At 36.3% G+C, this 25672-nt stretch overlaps 1 protein-coding gene across 1 annotated transcript in view; it reads left to right on the forward strand.

Annotated features, from left to right (window-relative positions):
* LOC121880311 (RNA exonuclease 1-like) overlaps positions 1 to 7513 on the forward strand; it is a gene marked incomplete in the record, with an annotated part of 136744 nt that extends 129231 nt beyond the window's left edge. Inside the window, 2 exon segments of the mRNA XM_042387471.1 lie at positions 3970 to 4152; positions 7298 to 7513. Coding sequence (XP_042243405.1) covers positions 3970 to 4152; positions 7298 to 7510 — 396 coding nt within the window.
* Between the last annotated feature and the right edge of the window lie 18159 nt (positions 7514 to 25672).

The raw sequence follows: 25672 nt of genomic DNA on the forward strand, positions 1-25672 counted from the left end.
GATTTTCTTTTACCTGGTGCAGTATATTATTCTCTTATTGATATTTCTCTTCTATATTATGTGTTTGTGCATACCATCATAAAATTAAGATACTATTTTTACTACAACGTACGTATTGTGTCGGAAAAAGTGGAGTTTGGGGGTCGGCCCAGTCTCTATTTCAATTAATCCCATATGTTCTGTTATTTCATTTATGCGTTACTCATTTTACGCCGTCCTCCACGGGTAAATGCAGACTATACTGTACAGTATAATACTATGTATATACCTCATAGGTAAAAAATAATGTAATTCAAGACATATTCAGGTCATAAGACCCAGTGATCCCCCACCCATCACTGGGTCAGTTTTTTTTTTTTTATAGGATTAGCCCACCCGGGCACAGGTCACTGACCCACATTGGGGCCTGGGGGGCGAAAATTTAAAAATAATAGTAATTCATAGTAAATAAAATTTATAATAAAAAGTAAAATAAAATAATAATAATAATAACAACACTGTAATAATGATAATAAAGAAAAGAAAAACAATAATCAATAGTGAGAAATGCTATATGTATAGTATGTTGTGTTGTCAATAGTAAGAGAAACAATTGAGATCCTGCAATTGTGTGTAAATGAGGCAGAAAGACTGATCAGCAACCTGGGACTTGGTCACAATATTCGTGATGCCATATGGCAGCAGGGTCTACCATTAGACAACACATTATGATTCCAATATCTTCCCAGGCGGTAGTACCTCCCTGTTTGATAGCTCCCATGCTCCCACCTTCATTGCAGGTGTTAAGACATGATTAGTTATGTATTACAGTCAATTAAGTGAAGTGTGTAACAGAGACGTGACGATCACCCAAGTGACTCACGAGCCGACCAGTAGTGAAGATAAAAGAAACAGTTCTGTTCACACCTGTATCATATAGAGCTTTTGTTTTTTAAATATATTTATTTAACTAAACTTTTAGATAAAGTATTCAGGATTATTTTGATGAAAAAAAATGGTTTCTAACAATATTAAAACTGATTTTACTGACTCGGGTATCAACATTTCTTTCTTTAAAAAAAAAAAGGAATGAAATTCCCATCACTGTATCATATAGAAATATTTTGTTTAAGGATATCTTATTGGAAACATTTGGTAGAGAATTTATTAAGCATCATTATGGTATCAAATTCATCTCCCTATCACAATTAGCCATGCTTGAGTGAAAGGGGGGGGGAGAAAACTGACTGCACGACCCTCCCCCCTCACCCCCCACAAAGGTTTGACTCCCACACTCTTCAGCCAAACACACACACACACACATATGGGAATTAAGACAGCAAGCATGAGGAGTGAGGGTCTTCAATAGCCATGCTTGAGTGAAAGGGGGGGGGAGAAAACTGACTGCACGACCCTCCCCCCTCACCCCCCACAAAGGTTTGACTCCCACACTCTTCAGCCAAACACACACACACACACATATGGGAATTAAGACAGCAAGCATGAGGAGTGAGGGTCTTATTGTATGACAAATTTGTATAATAGTAATAATTAACGGTTTATTGAAAAAGTCGGCAGCCCAAAGGCTGAAAATATTCATTGAACAAAAATGACTTATTACATACAAAGACATGGGGTGGGTGGGTCTTTTAACAAAAGCTTTCATTACTGAAAGGAGAAGGAACACTGATTGAACATACAAATTATTATTGTATACAGTTGATGGCCAGAGGGTCTGGGCTGTTCATGGAGACACCAGGTGGTGTGGTGTTCACGTGGTGTATTAATTCGTCCTCAGGTGTTGATATGAAGGACCTAACGTGGTCATGGAGACATCAGGTGGTGTGGTGTTCATGTGGTGTAGTAACTCATCCTCGGTTGTTGAAATGAAGGACCTCACCTGGTCATGGGGACACCAGGTAGTGTTGGGTGGTGTCATAGTACCTCGCCCTGCTGGGTGGTGTTGTGTTATCTCGTAGTCAGGTGCATAGCCGGCTGGCCCTCTGTTGTTACCAAGGTGGACTGATTAGCACCTCCTGGTCAGAAGACGGCAGTCAGTTCCCAGGGGTGCTTATCCCACTGGTGGGTAACGGCTCTCACTGGTACTGTCTAGTGCTGAATTCACTGGCTTAAACACTGTTCATCACTGTTCAACACTGATCTCACTTCTTTTCGAAACAAAATTTTCACTTTTGATTATGTTGATATCCCAGTGGTGAGGATGGGTCGGGGAGAGGGATTTGGGGAATGGGCCGAACATTGGCCAAGGGGGGCCGCTGCTCAGCAGGAGCAGCGCCTGAGTAGGTCTCGACCATACAGTGGTCAAGGATGCAGTGACTGCATGTGTGTGACTGCATGGGAGTGAGTTAAATATCAGCTGTTGATGAGTGCTTAGCAACACTCATTTCCACTCCATCTCTCTAAATACCCACACCTTTCTGCTTTCTCACTCCATATTTTAAAATGTTCTGTTACTTAATGTTGAAGGGATATAACTTTCCTCATTTATACTAACATTTATCTTCTTTTTTTTTACTGTGAATAGCCCACCTGGACACAGGTCATCGACCCACAATGGGGCCTAGGGGAGCAAAAAAATAAGAGTAAAATGAAATTAAAAATAGAAAGAATGATTATATTAATCAACACCACAATGCTGATTTTCCGGCATGGAAAACCAGCTTTTTAAAGTTAGACAGATTGTATGGGTATGGAAACACGGTACACAGGATGCCAAATCCACCGAACATTGCCCGTTAAAGTACCTGTAAAAGAGAGAGTGATGCAACATTGCAGCGAAGAGAAAGGGTAGAAAGATTATCAACTAAAGGAGAAGAGTCATTAAGACAAAATGCCTTTGATTCCACCCTATCTAACAATTGGACAGAAGAAGAGCCATCCCAGATATGAGAGCAGTACTCCAAGTTAGGACGAATGAATCCTTATAAACTTGAAGCAACTGCTCTGGAGTGAAGTAGCTTTGGCATCTGTACAGCATTCCCAGCTTTCAGGAGACAGCTTTAGCAATGTTGTGGATGCGTGACTTCTATGACATATTAGAGGAAATGGTGAGGCCTAGCATATCTATTTTAGAACTTGGCAGAATGATTGCATCCTGAAATGTGATTGGTGGGAGATCATCTAATTTGGAAAGTGTAATTGGTAAATATTGAGTTTTATTATTATTGAATTTAACCAATTTTCTACCTACCCATTCGCAGATGCTGCACAGATCCACATTGATAGATGAAATGATATCAGCTCTAGAAACAGATCTAGTTTGAGAGTTAGGAGGAAGGGGAAAATGTGAAGAATAGTGAAGAGTAGAATCATCAGCGTAAGAATGGATAGAATTAGTTGTAGTGTGAAGTAAATCATTGATAAAAAGAAGGAAGAGAGTAGGTAAAAGAACAGAACCCTGTGGTACACCACTATTGGGAGAGAAAGAGCGAGAGATCAATCCCTTGACAACAACTGCCAGGGGTCGGTTCTCAAGGAAGCTAGAAATTAGAGAACAAAGTGGGGGAGAGAAACCATAAGAGGGAAGTTTAGAAAACAAAGATTTGTGCCATACCCTGTCAAATGCTTTGGAGATGTCGAGGGCCACAACGAAAGTTTCCCCATAATCTTCAGGTCATGAAACCCACTAATCCCCCACCCAAGAAAGGGTGACCTGACATTACATCAGGAGGTCAGTAATATGAGACCACTAATCCCCCACACCTCCATGGGAGTGGAAAATACCAGTCTTTGCTGTAACATACAGCTTCATTCATGTCTGTATCTGTAGATTTTTTTATTTTTAAATATATTTATTTAACCAAACTTTTAGATAAACTATTCTGGATTATTATAGTGAAGAAATTGAGTTTCTAACTTAATTAGGACTGCATTTACAGACTCCGGTACTTTAGCCTTAAGGAAAACATGCCCAGCACCCACCACCCATGGATTTGACATAATATATTATTACGTGCCATTAATTTTCAGCATGCAGAGACTTTACGTGTGGCATTTCTGACAACAACTTCCTGTTTAGAGAACTATGGTGATGTGATGTCACTTATTGGCAAGAAAGTGTCTCATTTGGAGGTTCTGTCTTGCAACAAGGAGCTATCTCTGAAAGCAGCTGAAGTCTCCATGAATGTAGACTTTACCTATGTTCACATGCAGGTTAGTCATGGATCATTTATCAGCATTGAAGTGCACTATATGTAATGGTTATGGATTTGAGTTTATAATAATAATAATAATAATAATAATGATAATAATAATAAACGGTTTATTAATAGAGTTGCAGCCGGTGGCTGAAAAAATACAGACTTACATTTGATTTAGACATAATGATATAATATGCATTGAATACATTTACAGGGCTGTACAGTACATAAATCAGGAGTTGTTTATTATTTTAACAATAGATGGGATGGTGCTGTTCTTATATCTATCGGTGCGGGCTCTTATGGGCTGAATTTTGTTGTAGTGGCGGACTGCGCGAGTTGGGTGGGGGGCTGCAGGTGGCAGGAGGTGGCGATGGCGAGGGTGGTGCAGTAGTCCACGGCCAAACCTTTCCAGTGCTTGGTGGTGGAGGTCACTGAGGGATGGCATTTCCAGGGTGGAGAGAGCGTTGGTGTAGCCGGAGTATTCTGCGCCGAGCATGATTCTGCAGGCCCTTTTCTGTACCTTCTCTAGCTGACGTTGTTGGGTGGAGTTGAGAGAAGACGACCAGGCTGGTGACGCATACGTTAGTTTGGGGAGAATAAAGGCATTGTAGATGGTCCTCAGCTCTGGCGTGGGTGTCCCAAGTGACCTAAGTCTTCGTAGCATGTAGAGACGGTACGAGGCTGCCTTGACTGTGTTATTTACATGGGCCTTCCAGTCAAGTTTGTTGTCTATAGTTACACCCAGGAGTTTGGCAGACTGCACCAGCTGGAGAGGATGGGCACCCACTGTGACTGCTGGGGCTTGCACTGGAGTGGTGGCGGTATTGATGTGCATGACTACGGTTTTGGTGTGGTTGATGGTGACCTTGTTCTCCGTAGTCCATGCCTGTAGCCTGTCCAGGGTGCCTTGGAGCGATGAGTAGTCTGGTGCGGTGTTGTCCACTGAAACCCCCACAGTGCAGTCATCCACGTACTTCCACCTGTGAGGAGTGTCCGATAGAGCGTCGTTGATCAGGATGATGAAGCACAGTGGTCCCATCTTGGTCCCCTGGGGAACACCGCAGGTGAGGTGTTGGAATGTAGAGACCAAGCCCTGATACCTCACTGCTTGGCGACGTCCACTCAAGAAATCAGTGAGCCATGAGACCAGGTTGGTGGGCAGCCCTAGTGCAATAGCCTTGTTGATAACAGTGCAGTGATCAACAAGGTCAAAGGCCTTCCTGAAGTCCACAAGGGCAACGGCCAGTGATGTCTTACATTTCTGCAAGTTTTTGTGCAGAAAATCCAGAAAGCTCACCAAGCAGTGTGATGTAGAGGAGGTCCTCATATTGCCAAATTGCTGTGAATCAATTGACTGATAGATACTGGCAAATGCCCACTCAAAAACAAAGTCCTCGCAAAGTAGACTGGGTATGGGGGTAATGGCAACTGGCCTGAGGTCGTTAGGGGACTGTGGGGTGGTAACCTTGGGGATGGGGGTGATAAATGCGGGTTTCCATTCATTAGGGCATTTGCTTTGTGTGAGGGATGCATTAATAATAGAACAGAGGGGGGTGGCAAGTTCGACTGCAAACTCCTTGTATATTTTGATTGGGAGGTCAATTGGGGTCGTGGAGCGTTTGGATTTAAATTTCAGGAGTTTGTTGGTGATTTCATATGGTTGGACACTGGGAGGGGGGGAGGGGAAGGTAAGTAAGCTGGGAGGAGAGTGAGGTCAAGACTGGGTAGGGTATGACATATGGTAGCAAAATGGTTATTAATTATCTCAGCTGCCTCCTCACTAGGTAAATGTGAGATGAAAGGAAGTGTGTGAGACTGACGGTTGAGACCACAGAGATCTTTTACCTTGGAGTACCACTGACCGATGCCAACTTCCTTGAGGCCGTGCACTTTCCTGAGATAATAAGTCTTCTTGGCAGACTTGATTTCCCTGATGACCTGGTTACGTAGACTTTTGTACAGGCGGTTGTTGGTGTAGTATGCCTTGTTGCGCTGCTCAATAAGTCTTTTTATGTGGGGCGTAATCCACGGTACATCATCGGGGTGGATCCTCAGTTTTTTGGCTGGAAAGAAGTGGTGGTAGGCTTTGGTGATAGTGTCCAGGTAATTGTCCCATTTGTTCTGCACATCGTCTACCGTGATCACTTCAGTCCAGGGATACCGGGTTATCCATTGTCCAAAACGCCGCATAGCAGAGTCGGGGGTGGGTCGGTAAGTTCTGGTGGCAACTGGCGGTGGTGAGAGGGTGGGGGTAGGTGACCACAGCAGGGACAGGTGGGGGCTGCGTCCCATGGGAGGCAGCGGCTGGGGTGGGAAGGTAGTGGTTACCGAGATCAGTCATAATGAGGTCAAGGGTGGCATTACCATGTGTGGGAAAGTCTACTATTTGTGTAAGGTGGAGGTGTTGGGTGATGTCACTGATGTCTAACTCATTGAAGTCACCGCATATCACTAGTTTAGCACATGGAAATCTGGATCTCAGGGAGTCAGCAGTGTCTATAATATGAGTAATTAGTACATTGGCGGTTGGTGCGCGGGGGGGATGATAGCATACACAGACAATGAGGGAGGCAAGCTGGCGAGGGTGGGAGGTGGGAGTGACCTGAACCCACAAGGCTTCTACATCTTCAGGTACACTAACACCTAGGGGTGATGGTTTGAGGTCACTGCGACAGTACAGAACTACACCACCACCTCTCCTGTCCTTTCTAAGGTGGTGAAATAACTCATAGTTCTCTATGGCACAGATCTCAGGAACAATTTGCCACGCCTCGGTAATCGCCACAATACCTGTCCCAACTGACTTCACTGTGACACTGACCTCCTCCACCTTGTTGCATAAAGATGTGACATTGGACAGCAGTAGGGATGTGTGTGTGTGTGTGCGTGTTTATTATCCCTTCATCTGTGTGTGTGAAGTAAATCTAGTTTTCCTCGCTCATTTCTACTTTACACTTTTTCCTTCCCGTCACACCAATGTAGACAGGTTACGCCAATAATTTACCATTTATCTTAATTATGTAATTAAACTTTCCTCCTTTTTGAACACATTTACCTCTTTTTGATTAATATTTTTCCTTTTCCTTGTTTTCATTCTATTCCATGCTCATTAAGATATATAACAGTGTCTCATTCCTCATGTCTGTCAATTTCAGATGAATACAAAGTTACGTCAGAACCAGGCGCCAGAGACTCGCCAACACCATTTTAAGAAGCTAGACAAGCAGTTGCAAAGACTATACAATGGTGCAGCTGCCAAGGCATTAATATTATATATTTTTTCGGGATCCTCTCTTGATGTGGCCGCTGAACAACGCGCCAATGGATTTGTAATGTTTGCCATTAAAGGACAGCCATATGCCATTTAGTTTAAAAAAAAATCACAACTAATTTTAGTTAAAATTTAATAGAAACATTTCTATTGACTACTATTTGATAATACTGTAATTGTTATATGAATTATGGGTTCTTCATATTATTCAAGTAACTCCAATACATGTTCTACTTCTACTTCATTTAACCCAGCTTGATGTGCCAATACAGCAATCATTTCATGAACTTTGTTTATTGGCTGGTCAAATTCATTGAAATCACCAATACTTTCTGGTCAGCTTTTATGCTGAACACGTTTCATATTGGTTGATTTCACTTCCTGCCATACCTCGGACAGATTGTCAATAGCTTTCATGATGTGGTAGGCATGCCAAAATTACCTTACAGTGGGACTATTTTCACCTTCTGTAAACTCAATTAATTGTTTGAACTTGCATCTCAAATAATAGGCATTGAAGGTCAATTTAACCCTCCATTCCATAGGTTGATTCACAAGGAGAAGAGACGGCTGCCGGCATTGTTTTCGTTAATGCTTACAAAACCAGTGACTGATTGGTTCTACATATAATACTGAAGAAAATAAGACCCTGATTGTAGCTGTAGTAAAATTAATGTAAAAAAATTAATATGGTTGTTTGAAATAATGTTATTTAATGTTAATAAATGGAACAATATAAGTAGCTAACCATTAATGGTAAAGAAAAAAGTGAGACTGCGCGTATGTAAGTGTGCACATGTGTAAACATATCGTCATTACTCTACATAAGAATATGAAAGCAACACTTATTTACTGCTCATATATATTGAAGGGTTAAATGTTGTACTCTGTATAGACAAACGGAGAGAGAGCCGAACTGCCGGATGTAAACAAACCTTAATTTCCCGCGGCTTTGTTGTTTTTTTTACGGGGATTAGCCCACCCGGGCATAGGTCTCTGACCCACATTGGGGCCTGAGGGGCGAACATTTAGTACTCCTGTAATAATAATAATTCAGATAAGTTAAAAAAAAATAAAAATAAAAAAATAAAAATAAAAAATAAAAAAGCTGCCTATCTACCTATTGGACAAACTAAAATAGTTCCGGACCATGGGAGTTTCCGGACCACAGAATGCCGGACTAGAGAGGTACAACCTGTATTACATCTTATATTAAGTTTGTAGTATAATACTTTATTTTTTTTTATGTAATGCGATAATCTTAAAGACTTTTATTTGAAAATGTATATTGAGCTGTTCAATGTTTTAAGGCTATATTGACAAATACGGTCTAAATCTTATTTTAATCATTATGGACTTGTTAATATGTTAAGTTTACTTACCTCGTGCGATTTGGCCGCCACAAATGAATTTTACCGTGGTTAGGACTGGCAAAAGTCTTCTCATGCGTGAAGACTACTCGCGACGAAAACTCCAAGTCCTCCCCCACATATTGCTGGGCAAACTGGAGGCGACCAGTGCGGTGTTGTTCAGTTAGCCACTCCTTTATGGCAGGGACTCTGTGTTGAATGCCCGCCTCATCCAAATGTGACCTGACAGTCTGTGCACAGACGTCTAAGCGTAGCGCCTCTCTGATGGCGACATAGTTGGAGAACGGGTTGTTTCGGATTGCTACTATTATGGCGGCATCCTCATCCATAGTAATCAGTCGGGGGCGTGGTCTTCTTTCTGAAAATAGACACAATATTGTTTTTGGATCTCCTGTGTCATAACCTGATATGGAATTAACACTATGGCATACACTCATAACCTTTAACTAAAAAACATAACATTTATATTATAATATTTGCATTATTATATCATTTATATAAAAATTAATATCTTAGGTATTGTTTATATCCCGGTTTAATCTGAAATTTTCACACATACCCAAATCAGTTAAAATACCTGTTTTGGCATATCTCCTGATCCACCTCTTCACAGTTGAAGTCGGAACACACCGTAAGGCCTTCTTCTCGGAGGGCGATTATTTGGCCGCGAGTAGATAAGTGCTGTTGCGTCGTGTTCATGGTGACAGAAGTAATGCCTACTGTTGATCCCGTATTCACAACAACACTTCGGTCAAGCTCTTATTGGTTGATTAGACCATGCCAAGTGATATGTGATTGGTGGGCGTAAAACCTGATGCCGACGTCATAAATAAGATAGGTAGCTATTGAAAATGTTGTTACCTAACGATGAGTACAGAGTCATTTGCTGAACAATTGTCGATTTTTAGTTCGACAAAGGGGAACCAGATATTAAACTCCATACATCAGCTGCCACTAGGATACTTCATTTTCCAAATGGCACACATTTCACATATAATTTGTGTTATAATTGTAATAATTACGAATGTAATTTATTTACACACACACTCACACACACTAACTTACGTCAAAATATATTATGTAATGCTCACCTTGTAAAGACAATTAATTCCTTCATGAAACACTCAAGATTAAATGTGGAACATACTGTATATTCTTGAAATCTCATGTGAGGATCTCGTGGCAGCCCTAGTTGTAGTTGCGTTCCAATTCATTGATATAATTTCTTCATTATTTAAGCAAATATACGAATATTTGGAACTAGTCATGATCTTAAATAACGATGAATAATTTATTATTGTAAAAATGCTACTTTTAGATTGTTTAATATTTATCCTGACAGTGATACAGCCAAAAATAAATCCACCAATCACAATCCCCATTACATACAGCCTTCCTTCCTTCAAGTATTGCCAGGTAAAATTGCGAGCATGAGAACCAGGATGGGGTCGGTGCATCTTTGGCTGACTGTACTACATGAGGTATTAGGAATCTATAGTTAAGTTTGAAATTGCCCCTTACACATTATGTTTTGATTTAAAATATTTTTTTGGACAAATGTATTTTGAATTCTTTGTATATATTTACCAGGTATTTATACTTTTGTCAATAAACTACTACTAAGCAGGCTGGGGATGATCAGGTGTTGCTGCATTCGTCAGGTTTATTTTTTTATTGATTCAGTATTATGTTCTTCTATGATTGGCCTCTTATGGTTTATGGTTCATCATGATTAATATAACATCTTCAGTAATAGAGAAAAATTACAATACTGTATGAAATTTGTAATATGACTTGAAAATAAAAGGAAGTGATGAGAAATACATGACTGTACTTTACTGTACTAATTTACTAACTGTTGCCCATTGTAAACAAATGACTCTTGGTGTTGAGTGTGGGATTCTTTTTTTCAGGAAAGCTGAATCTTTTAGGATAATATTTTATTAACCTGGTACCAAATGAACCTAAATTATATGAGAATTATGGTGTATATATATATATATATATATATATATATATATATATATATATATATATATATATATATATATATATATATATATATTATATATGCATACATACATACAGTATATGTATATATTTATATATATATATATATATATATATATATATATATACATATATATATACTGTATATATATATATATATATATATATATATATATATATATATATATATATATATATATATATATATATATATATATATTTAGTAAGCGTTACTCTGACCACCTCGTGTCAGGTGTGGTCCCATTAGAGGTTCTGGCGCCATAACCTCGTTGAACAGGCTGTGTGAAATATAACAAAGTCTAGGACTGCTTTTGTATCCTGGTGGTCAGCGGTTAGCGTTCAGTCACAATCATAGGCTTGTGGGCCGTGGGTTTGATCCTGGCGGGTTGAGGTGTTGATTGTATGTAAGTCCGCATGCTTTATTGGGCTAATGAAATATATATATATATATATATGAGACGAACCCGACTTGACCTGACTTCGACCGTCAGGACTTGACCTGCAGATTAAAAATTTTTCAAATGACACGCATTTTCTATGCCGAAACGTTTCCAGTTAATGTAGTCTCCATGTATAATTAGAAAATTATGGGGGCCCCATGTGCATTCAGCTGACTACATTAAAGGTAAGTGCTCAGTCACACTGTAACCATTCCTTATTATTTATTACTTTCACTGTACTGTATCCATTCCTCATTATTCATTACTTTTACTGTACTCTATTTCATTGTAGATTATTTATTTAAAAAAAAAAAAAAAAAATTTATCTATGTCGGACTTACGACCCGGGATTAGTCCCCAAACCCGCCATAAGTCGGGGGTGTATATATATATATATATATATATATATATATATATATATATATATATATATATATATATATATATATATATATATATATATATATATATATATATATATATATATATATATATATATATATATATATACATATACATATACACATACATATACATACATATGCTACATACATATACACATACACATACACATATATATATATATATATATATATATATATATATATATATATATATATATATATATATATATATATATATATATATATATATATATATATATATATATATATATATATATACACACACACACACACACACACACAGTTAGACCCCGACTTACGACGGGTTGGGGACCCAAATCCAGGTCAAGTCCAACATAGATAAAAAAAATAAAAATAAAAAAATTAAAAATCTACAATGAAATACAGTACACTAAACGTAGTAAATAATGAGGAATGGATACAGTACAGTAAAAGTAATAAATAATGAGGAATGGATACAGTGTGACTGAGCACTTACCTTAAATGTAGTCAGCTGAATGCACACGGGGCCCCCATAATTTTCTATTTACAGGATACATGGAGACTATATTAATTGGAAGAAGCAGAAAAGGAGACAGGGCTGGGTGGGTCATCAATGTCGCTTCCTTCAGACAGGTTTATGTGCTGTGAAAACTTGCTGGTTGAAGGTATTGGTTCATCTTGAGGGAGTGAAGAGGCAGCACTGGTGGGGCGTGAGGAGACAGCACTGGGGTACTTCTTGAAATAGATGTCAAATTTAGAATGCACAGTTTGCTTTTTCTTTTCATTATAAATTTCTCTGTAGCAAGCAAGTGCATCTTGGATCGTTCTGTCAACTTTGGCATAACGCTCATAATTTTGATTCATGCCATCAAACATTCGCATTGCTTTATTAATTGTAGCAAATGCCTCTGCCATTTGTTTCACTGAAAACTTTTTGGGGGGTGCAGGTTCTTCTTCTACATTTTGTCTCTCATCTTCCTCTGCAATTTTCTGTGCATCTAGTTCAATAAAATCCTCGTTACTGAGCTCTTTTGCTACACTTTCAACCAACTGTCCAACATCTTCAGTATCAATTTCTAACTCCAGCTGTTTACCTAACTCCACTATATTGTTACTAATATCTTAAATAACTTCATTTTCATTAAATCCTTTGAAACTGTGCACATATCTTTTCACGATTTTCTTCCATATTCCATTCATGCAATGTTTTGTAACCTGATCCCATGCTGCACTAATGTTCTTTATACATGACAAAATGTTGTACTCCTTCCAAAACTGTCTGAGCGTTTTCTCACCTTCAGTAGCAGCAACAGCCTGAGCGAAGGTCGTGCGTAAATAATACGCTTTAAAGGCAGCAATAGCACCTTGATGGGTTGGATGATAGAGGTAGTGTTAAATGGAATGTACACTACCTTAACATCAGGGTGCATGTCATCCAGGTGTGGTGGGTGTCCCGGAGCATTATCCAAAATCAGTAAAATCTTGAATGGAATCTGTTGTTGCAGACAATACATCTTGGCTCATGGAATGAAACAAGTCGTGAACCAATCCTCAAACAGTACTAGGGTTATCCAGGCTCTCTTATTACTGCGATAAAATACTGGCAGTGTGTGCTTGATGACATGTTTAAAAGCCCTGGGGTTCTCTGAATGATTGATCATGAAGGGCTTTAGCTTGAAACCAGCAACATTCCCCCCCCCCCACCAGAAGTGTAATTCTGTCCTTGAATGCCTTGAATCCGGGCATTGTTTTCGCCTCTTTGTGGATGTATGTCCGCTCAGGCATGCGCTTCCACATTAATCCAGCCTCATCCACATTGAATATTTGCTCAGGCAAATAATTCCCTTCCACAATCACATCATCTAACTCCTCCTTAAAAGCTTCGGCAGCACCAACATCGGCACTAGCTGCCTCTCCACTCACCTTAATATTGTGTAGACTGTAGCGTTTTTTAAATCTATCACACCACCCATGACTTCCTGTAAAGGTTTGATCACATTCATCTCCTGCCTGCTCCTTCAGGCTTTGGAACAGGCTTCTTGCTTTAGCCTGTATGGTTAGAACGCTTAAGGGTACACGCTTCTGTATCTGGTCTTCTATCCATATCACCAATAATTTTTCCATATCGTGAATAGGACCTTGTCTTCCCTTTGATATTATAGTTCCCTTTATAGGTGTTGTTCCTTTCACTACTTCACGAATACGTTCCTTGTCCTTCAGAATAGTGGATATAGTCGAGTGTGAGAAACCTAGGTCGCGTGAGATTGTTGCTGCTGTTGTTCCATTCTCATGCTCTGTTATTATCTTCATTTTCATCTCAAAAGTAATTGCCTGTCTCCTTTTCCTTGGAGTACCACCAGCACTCTCACTTTTACACTTTCCAGTCATTATAAAGTCAATTAAATACGATAATAACGAAAGTTCACAGCGCGATCAGTATAGGATACGATAGCCAAACACAAACAAAGCGCTCCACTGAGTGAGTGTACCCACGAGGCGACCCGAGATACGCCACCCACTCGCCCCGGACGGAAACGTTTCGGTATAGAATATGTGCGCGTCATTTGAAAATATTTTTGGTCACGACTGCCGCGGTCGTATGTCCCGACGGACGTACGGTCAAAGCAGGTCGTAAGTACCAATGGACGTAAGTCCATGTAGTCGTAAGTCGGGGTCTAGCTGTGTATATATATATATATATATATATATATATATATATATATATATATATATATATATATATATATATATACTCAATCGTTCAGAAGGTGGGTTAGATTGCCCGAAAAGTTCGTTAACTTGAAACCATTGACAATGGGTTTTGGGTAGTGGTTTAACTCATAGTACCTAGGGTCCAACAAAAATGGTGAAAAGGGTTTCAACTTACTTTGAGGTGTGTGTATGTAGAAAGGCTCTGGATGATGATGATGATGATGGGGTGAGATAGGGGGTGGAGAAAGGAAGAAGAAGAAGGCATTACAGGGTGGAGAGAGAGTCCCCAGCAGCACATTCATAATAAATTTTGGTTACTCTTGGGTGTATTTCAAGATTATTTTCTTTAAATCAACACTGCACCGTATATATTATCACTGTAAATATATTTCAAAATGACCCTTAATTTTAACTTGGAAGCACAGAAAAAGTTTTGATTGAAGTGAAAAGTCTCAAGCAAGATGTTTACCTCCAAAACAGAGAGACTAATGCCTGTTTGCTGTGTTAGAGGCTGGATGCAGCGCATTAAACTAATCACTTTACTGCAATTATGTTCAATAACTGTTAAAATATCAAAATTGAATATTAAACTTTTAAAATTATTGAATAGTATAAACTTTGATATTTCTAAAAATGGTAAATTTAAGCCCAGGCGATTAGTGTATTGGCGGACTGATACTAAAGCTGGTTGCCGGTCAGTGCAAAACATGTTTTGATGGGTTTGTAAGGAATTAGAATTAACAATTGAAGATCATATGGAAGACAGTTAGTTAACGAAATATAAGTTAACAATAGATTAATGATCTTTAATATATATATATATATATATATATATATATATATATATATATATATATATATATATATATATATATATATATATATATATATATATATATATATATATATATTATATATATATATATATATATATCTTGATAAAATCTGCAGGGAAAAGAACAACAGACACCTTAGCTTTAGGTCTTTATTCAAGACATATATATATATATATATATATATATATATATATATATATATATATATATATATATATATATATATATATATATATATATATATATATATATATATATATATATATATATACAGTGACCTGGATTGCTTGACGCCTCGGTTGAAATTTGCTTGAACAAGAAATTGGGATTGCTTGAATTTCTTCTGAACCGACTCAACATGTTTTGTAATCAGTTCTGAAACTAAAGTTGAGATCTGTATATATATATATATATATATATATATATATATATATATATATATATATATATATATATATATATATATATATATATATATATATATATATATATATATATACATACAGTGTACCCACGCTGTGATCATTGAACCCAGAGGGTCATGGGTCAAGTGAAATCGCGTTAAGTGAACAACAGAACATATGGGATTAATTCCAATAGAAACCCGGCCTGACCCCAAACTCCACTTTTGAAGGCACATACCTATGTTGTAGTAAAAATAAAATCTTAATTTTATGATGGTACATGCACACAATTAATACTTAAGAGAAATACAGTCGCCAAGTTAATGTCCATTCAAATAATGGACTCAACTCCCTCCTCTCTCACTACACTCACTGGCTCTTCCCTCTCAGAAATTTTTGGAAAACCACTAAATTTTAATAAATAATACCTCAAACTAAAGTTAGGATAATACAATTGACATTGCTGGATTCCTTGTAAGACCAGGAATATTTTGAATATAAATGTCATATATTTTGCACAAAAGATAACATAGTTACCTAGAAAAATTTTTTATCTAAAATTTGTATGTTTAATAAATATATGATGTTTATTCAAAATAATCACCAAATTATAAGAATTCAGCAATGTAAATTATATTCTGACCGGGTAATTTGTATGAATTTATGAGCTAAAACAAATATCTTCAGTTAATAAAAAAAAATAATCTTCACAACACTATCTGTCAATCTAAGTACCCCACCTTGCCTCCCCCCTCTTCCACGCGTGGTCAGTCCCAACCCTCAACCCACCCCCACCAATCCTCCCTTCCAGGGATTTTAACATTTAGTATTAAATAATACCTCAGATTAAAGTTAGGATAATATAATTGACATTGCTGGATTCCTTGTAAGACCAGGAATATTTTGAATATAAATGTCATATTTTGCACAAAGATAACATAGTTAATTTGAGAAAATTTTTATCTAAAATTTGTATGTCTAATGCAAAAATATGATGTTTATATTCAAAATGATCATCAAATTATAAGAATTCCAGCAATGTAAATTATATTCAGACAGATAATTTGTATGAATTTTTATGAGCTAAAACAAATATCTTCAGTTAATTAAAAAAAAATAATCTTCAAACACTATCTGTCAATCAAAAGTACCCCACCTTGCCTCCCCCTCTTCCAACCGCGTGGTCAGTCCCAACCCTCAACCCCACCCCCACCAATCCTCCCTTCCAGGATTTTTAACATTTAGTATTAAATAATACCTCAGATTAAAGTTAGGATAATATAATTGACATTGCTGGATTCCTTGTAAGACCAGAATATTTTGAATATAAATGTCATATTTTGCACAAAATAACATAGTTAATTTGAGAAAAATTTTTATCTAAAATTTGTATGTCTAATGCAAAATATGATGTTTATATTCAAAATGATCATCAAATTATAAGAATTCCAGCAATGTAAATTATATTCAGACCGAATAATTTGTATGAATTTTATGAGCTAAAACAAATATCTTCAGTTAATAAAAAAAAAATAATTCTTCACAGGGTAGCCTAACAGATGATCGGTTGGGTCCTCCCTCCCCCCACCCCCACCAACCGTCCCAGGAGATGTGGGGATAACCACTAAATTTTAATAAATAATACCTCAAACTAAAGTTAGGATAATATAATTGACATTGCTGGATTCCTATGAATAAGGAATATTTTGAATATAAATGTCATATATTTTTGCACAAAAAGATAACATAGTTAATTTGAAAAAATTTTTTATCTAAAATTTGTATGTCTAATGCAAAAATATGATGTTTATATTCAAAATGATACTAATTATAAGAATTCCAGCAATGTAAATTATATTCTCGTAATTTGTATGAATTTTATGAGCTAAAACAGGCAGTCAGGCAGGGTGGGGCAAATCTAAAAATAAGTACGGACACTCAACGCGTATGGAAAAAATCCGTGTTAAGTGAAAGTTCAGCTCTGCGAGGCAGTATATGATAAAAAGCGGGTGAAGTGAAACGCGTTAGGGGGGGTAATACTGTATATATATGTATGTATGTATGTATGTAATATAATAAATAATAATAATTTACGGTTTATTGAAGAGCAGCCAGAAGGCTGAAAATATACAGTTACATATTTGGGGAATGGGTTCACAATACAAATAATATACAAGTAACATAAGTGACACAAATAAGACATATAACTAGATGGGGAAAAGCCCAAACTACAGTTCATTTCAACATAGTGACAGTGTAAGGAGCAGTGTTTACTGGAGTGAATACACTGATTTATTACAAGTTATTGATAATTTTTACAATGGTTGGGACTGGGTTGTTCTTATAGCGATCAGTTCGTTGATATGGGCTGGATCGGTTGTGGTGTCGAACAGCAATTCTCAGACAAGGATCTAAGTGGTAGTAAGACGATTATGTATGTATGTATGTAATAATGTATGTATGTATATATATATATATATATATATATATATATATATATATATATATATATATATATATATATATATATATATATATATATACACAGGTGGCCTATCAAAAATCCGGCAACCTCGGGACCTGAGGTGCCGGATTTTCAAAATGCGGAAACTGATGGTTATATTTGCTGTATAAGTTTAACAGAAAATGACTACCTGTAGTCGTTTAAACAAAGAAAATTAAACACTAAATGAAATTTATATATGCTGTATACAGTAGTACCTCGATTCGTCAGATGTGTCAATTGAACCCACAGGGTACCGTAAAGTGAACAACAGAACATATGGGATTAATTCCAATAGAGACTGGCCCGACCCCCAAACTCCACTTTTTCCACAAATACCTATGTTGTAGTAAAAATAACATCTAAATTTTATGATGGTATGCTCACACAATTAATATTTAGGAGAAATCAGATGCGCCAGGTTAATGTCCATTCAAATATTGGACTCAAATCCCCTCTTCCCAGCTCACTGGCCCCTACCTCTCTGAAATGATTGGGTGAAACACTAGATTTTAACGTTTAATAATAAATAATACCTCAAGACTAAAGTTGGGATAATATAATTGACATTGCTGGATTCCTTGTAAGACCAGGAATATTTTGAATATAAATGTCATATATTTTGCAACAAGATAATATATTTACTCAGAGTAAACATTATATCTAAAATTTGTATGTAATAAAATCTATGATTTTTTATTTCAAAATGATCATCAAATTATAGAATAACAGCAATGTAAATTATATTCTGTCGTGAATTTGTATGAATTTTATGAGCTAAAACAAATATCTTCAGTTAATAAAAAAATATATATTTCCTTCCAGATGGAGTCGGTGGTCCTCCCTCCCCGACCCCCACCACTACCAGAGAAATATTGGGTGAAAAAACTAATTTTAACTTTTAGTAATTAATAATACCTCAGACTAAAGTAGGATAATATAATTAACATTGCTGGATTCCTGTAAAGACCAGGAATATTTTGAATATAAATGTCATATATTTTGCACAAAAGATAACATATATACTCAAAATGGCATTAGCTCTTAAATTGTATGTCTAATGCAAAATCTATGATGTTTATATTCAAAATGATCATCAAATTGTGAAATTCCAGCAATGTAAATTATATTCTGGCGATAATTTGTATGAATTTTTGATGCTTAAACATATATCTGCATTAAATAAACAAAGAAATATTTGAAAAATCTCCAATCATGCGAAACTGAAGGTTCGGTTTATCGGTTGTCAGTTTTTGATGAGCTACCTGTGTTGTGTGTGTGTGTGTGTGTATATATATATATATATATATATATATATATATATATATATATATATATATAAGATCTGAGGTGCGGATTTTCGAAAATGCGGAGAAAACTGATGGATTATATTTGCTGTATAAGTTTAACAGAAAATGACTACCTGTACAGTCGTTTAAACAAAGAAAATTAAACACTAAATGAAATTTTATTATATATGCTTGTATACAGTAGTACCCACAATTAGTCTGTGATCCAATTGTCGTGAACCCACAGGGTACCGTAAAATTAACAACAGAACATATGGGATTAATTCACAAAGACTGGCCTGACCCCCAAACTCACTTTCGACACAATACCTATGTTGTAGTAAAAATAACATCTAATTTTTATGATGGTATGCTCACCAATTAATATTTAGAATACAGTCGCCAGGTTAATGTCCATTCAAATATTGGACTCAAATCCCCCCCTTCAGCTCACTGGCCCTACCTCTCTGAGAAATGATTGGGTGAACACTAGATTTTAACGTTTAATAATAAATATACCTCCAATAAAGTTAGGATAATATAATTGACATTGCTGGATTTCTTGTAAGACCAGGAATATTTTGAATATAAATGTCATATATTTTGCACAAAAGATAATATATTTACTCAGAGTAAAATATATATATATATATATATATATATATATATATATATATATATATATATATATATATATATATATATATATATATATATATATATATATATATATATATATATTGTACCTCTCTAGTCCGGCAACCTCGGGACCTGTCCGGTGCCGGACAGCACTAGCACCACTTTCTCTGCTTCATGGTCTCTTTCAAAGACATATTGAAGGGTTAAATGTCGTACAGTAGCTTCTCAAATTTCACGAGTCTTTTATTCAACGTTTTCTAATGGAACACAAAAAAACAACACATTTAAAAATTTTCAGGGCGGAAACTCGAATTTCTACGGGTTTGAACTGCCCACCAAAGTTCAGACGACGTGCACAATCTGTAAACAGCGTCATTTCTCTTATGTACAAAAGATTCATTATTGTTTATTACTGAAAGTCTTTTTGATTGAATTAATGTTTGTGTGTGCAAAATTAGCAATACAATTCATTAATAATACGTAGAATATTAAAACACGAGGAAATGAGACAGCATTGTTTTCGTTGATTACAAAACCAGTGACTGACTGGTTCTACATATAAAACTGAGGAAAATAAGACCTTGATTGTAGCTGTAGTAAAATTTATATGGTTGTTTTAAGTAATCTTATTTAATGTTAATAAACGGAACAATAGAAGTAGCTAAAGATAATGGTAAAGAAAAAAGAGAGATCGCGTATGTAAGTGCGCATGTGCACACGTGAAAACATATCGTCATTACTTTACATAAGAATATGAAAGGAACACTTATTTACTGTTCATATATATTTTAATTAATGTTTCTGAATTTTTTTTTATTGAATTTATGTTTGTGTGTGCAAAATTAACAATACAATTTATTAATAATACATGGAATATTAAAACACACGAGGAGACGAGACGGCTGCCGGCATTGTTTTTGTAAAGCTTACAAAACCAGTGACCGTTTGGTTCTACATATAAAACTGAAGAAAATAAGACCCTGATTGTAGCTGTAGTAAAATTAATGTAAAAAAAATTCATATGGTTGTTTGAAGTACCTGTAATGTTATTTAATGTTATTAAATGGAACAATATAAGTAGCTAACCATTAATGGTAAAAAAGTGAGAGTGCGCACATGTGAAAACATATCGTCATTACTCTACATAAGAATATGAAAGCAACACTTATTTACTGCTCATATATATTGAAGGGTTAAATGTTGTACTCTGTATAGACAAGCAGAGAGAGAGAGCAGCCGAACTGCCGGATGTAAACAAACCTTAATTTCCCGCGGCTTTGTTGTTGTTTTTTTTATGGGGATTAGCCCACCCAGGCATAGGTCACTGACCCACATTGGGGCCTGAGGGGCAAAAATTTAATACTCCTGTAATAATAATAATAATTCAGATAAGTAAAAAAAAAAAAAAAAATAGCTGCCTATCTACCTATTGGACAAACTAAAATCGTTCCGGACCACAGAATGCCGGACTAGAGAGGTACAACCTGTATATATATATACAGTGAACCCTCACTTTACGCGGTTAATTCAACCCACAGGGTACCGCGGAAAGTGAGAATCGCGTAAAGTGAACAACATAACATATGGGATTAAATGAAATAGAGACCGGCTGACCCCCAAACTCCACTTTTTCCGACACAATACCTATGTTCTAGTAAAAATAACATCTTAATTTTATGATGGTACATGCACACAATTAATACTTAAGAGAAATAGAGAAATACAGTCGCCAAGCTAATGTCCATTCAAATAATGGACTCAACTCCCTCCCCCTCTTCTCACACTACACTCCCTGGCTCTTCCTTCTCTGAGAAATTTTTGGGGGAAAACCACTAGATGTTAAGGTATAGTAATAAATAATACCTCAAACTAAAGTTAGGATAATATAATTGACATTGCTGGATTCCTTGTAAGACCAGGAATATTTTGAATATAAATGTCATATATTTTGCACAAAAGATAACATATTTACTCAAGAGTAAACAAAATACTTACATTAGATGTAAAATTTGTATGTCTAATGCAAAGTCTTTGATGTTTATATTCAAAATGATCATCAAACTGTTAGAATTCCAGCAATGTAAATTATATTCTGGCCGGGTAATTTGTATGAATTTTATGAGCTAAAACAAATATCTTCAGTTAATAAAAAAAAAAAATATTCTCCACACACTATCTGTCAAACAAAGTACCCCACCTTGCCTCCCCCCTCTTCCAACCGCGCCAGATGGTCGGTCGGTCCCTCCCTACCAGATAAATGTTTGGGAGAAACCAGAATATTTACCTTTTTAGTTATAAATAATACCTCAGACTAAAGTTAGGATAATATAAATGACATTGCTGGATTCCTTGCAAGACCAGGAATATTTTGAATATACACTTCATATATTATGCACAAAAGATAACATATTTGCTCTGAGTAAACAAAATACTTGCATTAGATCTAAAATTTGTATGTCTAATGCAAAATCTATGATGCTTATATTCACAATGATCATCAAATTGTAAGAATTCCAGCAATGTAAATTATATTCTGGCCGGATAATTTGTATGAATTTTATGAGCTAAATAAAAAAATTATACTTCACCCGCGTAAAGGGGTACACGCACCGTCGCACCATGGAATGTGAGCATCCCGGGTTCCGGCAGGGTACCGCGTAAACGTGGAAACGCGGAATGTGGGACCGTGTAAAGTGAGGGTTGACTGTATGTATGTATATATAGGCTATATATACAGTAGTACCCCGATTTACGCGGTCAATTGAACCCACGGGGTACCGCGGAAAGTGAAAACCGCTTAAAGTGAACAACAGAACATATGGGATTAATTCCAATAGAGACTGGCCCGACCCCCAAACTCCACTTTTTCTGACACAATACCTATGTTGTAGTAAAAATAACATCTTAATTTTATGATGGTATGCACACACAATTAATATTTAAGAGAAATACAGTCGCCAGGTTAATGTCCATTCAAATAATGGACTCAACTCCCCCCCCACCCCTCTTCCCAGCTCACTGGCTCCTACCTCTCTGAGAAATCTTTGGGTGAAAACACTAGATTTTAACGTATAATAATAAATAATACCTCAGACCAAAGTTAGGATAATATAATTGACATTTCTGGATTCGTTGCAGGTTAGGGAATATTTTGAATGTAAACTTCATATATTTTGCACAAAAGATAAAATATTTGCTTTGTGTAAACCAAATTATTACATTAGATCTAAAATTTGTATGTCTAATGCAAAATCCATGATGTTTATATTCACAATGAACATCATATTGTAAGAATTCCAGCAATGTAAATTATATTCTGGCCGAGTAATTTGTATGACTTTTATGAGCTAAAACAAATATCTAAAATTAATTAAAAAAAAAATATTCCTCTCGACACTATCTGTCAATCAAAATACCCCACCACGCCAGCTGGGTCGGTTGGTCCCAACCCTCCCCCCACCCCCCCCTCCTTCCCTCCCTACCACAGAAATGTTTGGTAGAAAACAGTATATTTACATTTTTAGTAATAAATAATACCTCAGACTTAAGTTAGGATAATATAATTGACATTTCTGGATTCCTTGCAGGTCAGGGAATATTTTGAATGTAAACTTCATATTTTGCACAAAAGATAAAATATTTGCTTTGTGTACTGTAAACCAACAGAATTATTACATTAGATCCGTTTTTAATCTGTGCAAAATCCATAATGTTTATATTCAAAATGATCATCATATTAATAGATTCCAGCAATTTGTCAATGAATTTTATGAGCTTAATAAAAATTATTATTCACCAGCATTATATAATTAGATGCGGAAATTTAAAGTCGGTTCTGGTAATTACGCTTAAATGAAAATCGCGGAGAGGGTGAAACCTTAGGTGTAAGCGGGGTAATACACAATGATGATAGTGTGTGTGTGTGTGTGTGTGTATATATATATATATATATATATATATATATATATATATATATATATATATATATATATATATATATATATATATATATATATATATATATATATATATATATATATATATATATATATATATATATATATAGTGTATATATATATATATATATATATATATATATATATATATATATTTCATGAAAATCCACAATGAAAACGTGGATAAGATAAATCTTGATAAAATCACACGGGAAAATGGAAACAACGGAGTACCTTAGCTTTCGTCTTTATTCAAGACATCTTCAGAGGAAACTGGATTACATGGTATATGCTGATAACCACAAGGAAAGAAGAAAACACGAAGTTCCCAAGCGCTTTCGTGTAATTCACATCTTCAGGGGTGAGTACAGACTAGAGAGATTAATACAAATCAAGGTGTATATATACAGAGGAGGGTGAGACCAGGTCCACAATCTTTAAATAGCACACAACGGTTGGTGGTCAGATCAGATGGTCAAGTGACCCGGCCTTCTCACCTGGTCACAAATATTCTTAATTACAAAATTATCCAGCTTGTACATGCCGTTACTCAAATTCATGTTGAATGCTTCGGTATGTTTAATAAGACTAGATTCTATGATGTCCCTACTATCAATTGAATTACATGGTAATATTGAGGAGGCATTATCCCAGTCAATGCAATGCTTGTTATCCCTCAAATGAACAAACAGATCATTGGATTCCTGGCCTGTCCTAACACTGTACTTGTGTTGTTTAATTCTAGTTGCAAGATCTTTACCTGTCTGGCCTAAGTAAAACATATTACATTCCTTGCAAGGAACTTTATAAATGCAACCAATTGTGTTGTTGGGGGAGTTCTTGATTAACATTTGTTTAACAGTGCATGAGTTTTTAAATGCCACATTGATGTTCCAGGTTTTTAGTTGTGAAGGAATGTGTGAGAAATTTTTGTGAAATGGTAATATTAAGATATTCTTATGGTCATGGTGTAATGGTCATGATAAGAGCTAACCTGAAAACCTTAAGGATTCATATTACGCTCAAACGTCCACAAAACCTCCCGAGTCCCCCAGTGGAAACGTCCCCCGTTTTCTCTGTTCCCTCCGCCTTTGTCTATGGGAGCAGACGCTGTATGCTGGGACCTGTTGCCATCCATTCCTTTGTAATCAATTTAATTTTGCTTTCGATAGCTGAGTCAGAGCATTGTTAGTGAAGATAATAGTAGAGAATGAAAATGAGTTCATAGTCTCAATTTCAACGTCAGAGGGTACCGTAAATTAATTCATTGGAATAGGAGTAGCTGGACTCCCTGGTCTAGTTTGAGTGAGGGCGCCGCGGGCATTTTAACCGTTAGTAAGTGCCCGTCCCTTCATCCATACAGGTATGCCATTCCACGCTGTGTTGTAATTTGCCCTTCTTTAAGTGATTTGACCCAATTGATAGTTGATTGTGCAAGTGTTACAGTAACGTAGTTGATATGCTCTGAGTAAAGTCATATTTACGTCTTTAACGTCCCCTGAAACGTGTTGTTGTTGTCACCGGTTAGTAAGTGCCCGTCCCTTCATCCATACAGGTCCCTAACGCAGCCTAGGCCGTGTCTGTAGGGTGGATGTTGTATCCACTATGTCTGGGGACATGTCCGAGGTCCAGTAGGATCAGTTACCTTCGTGAGACCCGGCCGTCAGACACT

This window comes from Homarus americanus, unplaced genomic scaffold, assembly GCF_018991925.1.
Source record: "Homarus americanus isolate GMGI-L3 unplaced genomic scaffold, GMGI_Hamer_2.0 scaffold20930, whole genome shotgun sequence".
In the NCBI taxonomy this organism is placed as follows: Eukaryota; Metazoa; Arthropoda; class Malacostraca; order Decapoda; family Nephropidae; genus Homarus; species Homarus americanus.